At 43.8% G+C, this 2500-nt stretch overlaps 1 protein-coding gene across 5 annotated transcripts in view; it reads left to right on the forward strand.

The window, feature by feature from the left end:
- The window catches only part of dnmt3aa (DNA (cytosine-5-)-methyltransferase 3 alpha a), a 78470-nt gene that overhangs the window by 28645 nt on the left and 47325 nt on the right, over positions 1 to 2500 (forward strand). For all 5 annotated transcript variants that reach the window (XM_076272865.1, XM_076272868.1, XM_076272866.1 and 2 more), the window contains one exon: positions 1136 to 1185. In XM_076272865.1, coding sequence (XP_076128980.1) covers positions 1136 to 1185 — 50 coding nt within the window. The remainder of the gene's footprint in view (positions 1 to 1135; positions 1186 to 2500) is intronic.

Below are 2500 nucleotides of genomic sequence, written 5' to 3' on the forward strand. Positions count from 1 at the left end.
AGTTATTGCACCTCATTTCTTCTGAACTTGAATCTTGTATCTAACCTTACCTTATGGACCTCACTTCATTATATCTTACCTCAATAAACCTCATCTGACCTCATCTTACCTCGGCATATGTAATCTGTGCAGTTAGGCTTACTGTAGGGTCTGGGTCCACATTAAAAGACATTCCCACACAAGTTACAGTATATTCTGTGCACGTAATGGATGTCTAAATACTTCTGTTTGTGTCATTATGATGTAGAACATATATCCCTTTTGAGGTTCCTTTATTCTATCCTCACCTTGTGGACCTCGCTTCATGATATCTTACCTCAATAAACCTCATCTGACCTCATCTTACCTCAGCATATGTAATCTACCTAACATATTAACAGTGCTGCTTCAATCCTTGTCTGTCCAATGTCAAAAGTGTGGCAGTATGTCAAGCCAGAAGGTATCATTTATATTCACATTTAACAGTTGTGTAGAACCTACGGGCAGGTAACATTGGGATTTCCCTTTGTTCATGTGCAGTTCACTCGAACAGCTGTTGGAAAATAGCAAGATACCACATGACAGTGAATTATGACTCAGATCGAGATTGCAGGAATGACAGAGGTGGAGCCTTGGATTTTTTTAAGGGAGGGAGAGAGGAAGAGAGGGAAAGAGGGAGGGAGAGAGGGAGGGAGGCAGAAGACGATAGGGAAATTCCCTCTCTATGCCCTCGAGTCAGTTTGGCTTGGGAAGATGCAGTTGTAGATGAGAGTGTGTGTGTGTGTGTGTATGTGTGTGTGTGTGTGTGTGTGTGTGTGTGTGTGTGTGTGTTCTCCCACTTGCTGCATTCCTATGGCCATCAGAGAGGTGAAAATGTGAGCTCAGCAGAAAATAGCTGTCCTTAACATAAACCTTTCTGAGCCAATCACAGACAGTCACTGGGGGGATGTGATGTGAACACCATGGCGATGACACCAGCGGGAGCAGATGATTGATAGTTATAAAACGGATGGAAGGGAAGCATAAATGGAGTCTGTGATGAGAACTAGGCAGACGGCAGCCTCTGGGAGTCTAGCTGCCATTTTGCTTTTATAGACCTCCTCCTCCCTCGACCTGTTGATCTCTTAGTCGTCTTCTCTTGTCTTCCCACTTCCAGACGTGGAGGAGGAGGAGGAAGAGAGGAGCTGCGACTCACTGAAGACTGAGGTAAGGACCCCCCGATTATAGGGCTGGCTGCCCACACAGATGCCTGTCTTTCATGCATGACAGTATATAATGTATTTGTGTGTGTGTGTGTGTGTGTGTGTGTTTCTCAAGCACTCCTCATTACCCAGTAATGGACAGGAAACACTCCACTCTCCACATGCACTGCATCAGTACCTGGGGTCAGACTCAGACTTTAAATTAAAACCTGAGCCAGTGCAGGTCTATAGAGCGGGTCTGACCATGGGTTAGTGTGTGTGTGTGTGTGTGTGTGTGTGTGTGTGTGTGTGTGTGTGTGTGTGTGTGTGTGTGTGTGTGTGTGTGTGTGTGTGTGTGTGTGTCCACGGAGTGGCTCTAACCGCGGGTTAATGTTAAATCTGGAATGGCTTTACGGCCTCCACCACAACCATACTACAACCACCGGAGCGCCCACAGGGACAGAGGGGAGACCAGGTTAATGGAACACAGAGCAACCGATAGCGCGTGTTTGTTTAATCGTGCATTGGCAATAAATCTGCCATCTCTACTAGATGGTCTGACCCCAATAAAAGGCTCATCATTAATCTGGGGGAATTGTTAACACCCCTAACAGCTGCGGGAACATGATGATGCATCGCAGCCCATACGTGACCTGTGTTCTCTTTTCTAAGACGCACGCCTGAATAGAGTCCCGAAGTGTGACGTAGCGTTTCCATGACGGCAGAATCACTGGATCTAAACAAACTTTTGAAGTGGCATAAATAGCATTGAATGTAGACATGTGGCATCATTTCTAGCTAATAAAAATATTAGCCACATAACACGGATTCCCTGGCAGGTGTAATAGAAAGAAACAAAATTCCAGTGGATATTTCATGTCTTTTCAAAGACTGGCGGCTGTTAAGAGCGACGTTTTTTGCCAAAAAAATAAAGCCAAAATACGTCCGTGAATTTAAGGATTTTAACTACATGCTGTGAAGTTACATGCAGGTCTCTTTTACGGGAGGAAACCCATGCTAAAATAAAACTCTGTAGTCACGAATTTGATCGTGTTGGTATGAGTATGTTGTAGTATGTGATTCCTACAGTGTAAAAAAAATATATACTAACGTCTTAGAAACATTGTAAAATTATTGAAATAGATTACGAAAGCCACCGCTATGGTGATTTCTAATGGTAGATTGATTTGTTTAGATCCAGTGATATCGCTACCTTGGCAACGCTACGTCATGGCTTCAATACTCTATTGACCGTTTCAAGAGAGTTCCATTATCAGCATCATAGTTGTTCCCACAAGGCTTCCTTTTTAAAATTCCATATGTTATCTTAATGAAGCGGA

The sequence above is a fragment of the Alosa pseudoharengus genome, unplaced genomic scaffold (assembly GCF_046254945.1).
Source record: "Alosa pseudoharengus isolate Yale_2024_CS ecotype anadromous, Long Island Sound unplaced genomic scaffold, YU_APseudo_1.1 YU_APseudo_1.1_scf_7, whole genome shotgun sequence".
NCBI lineage: Eukaryota > Metazoa > Chordata > Actinopteri > Clupeiformes > Clupeidae > Alosa > Alosa pseudoharengus.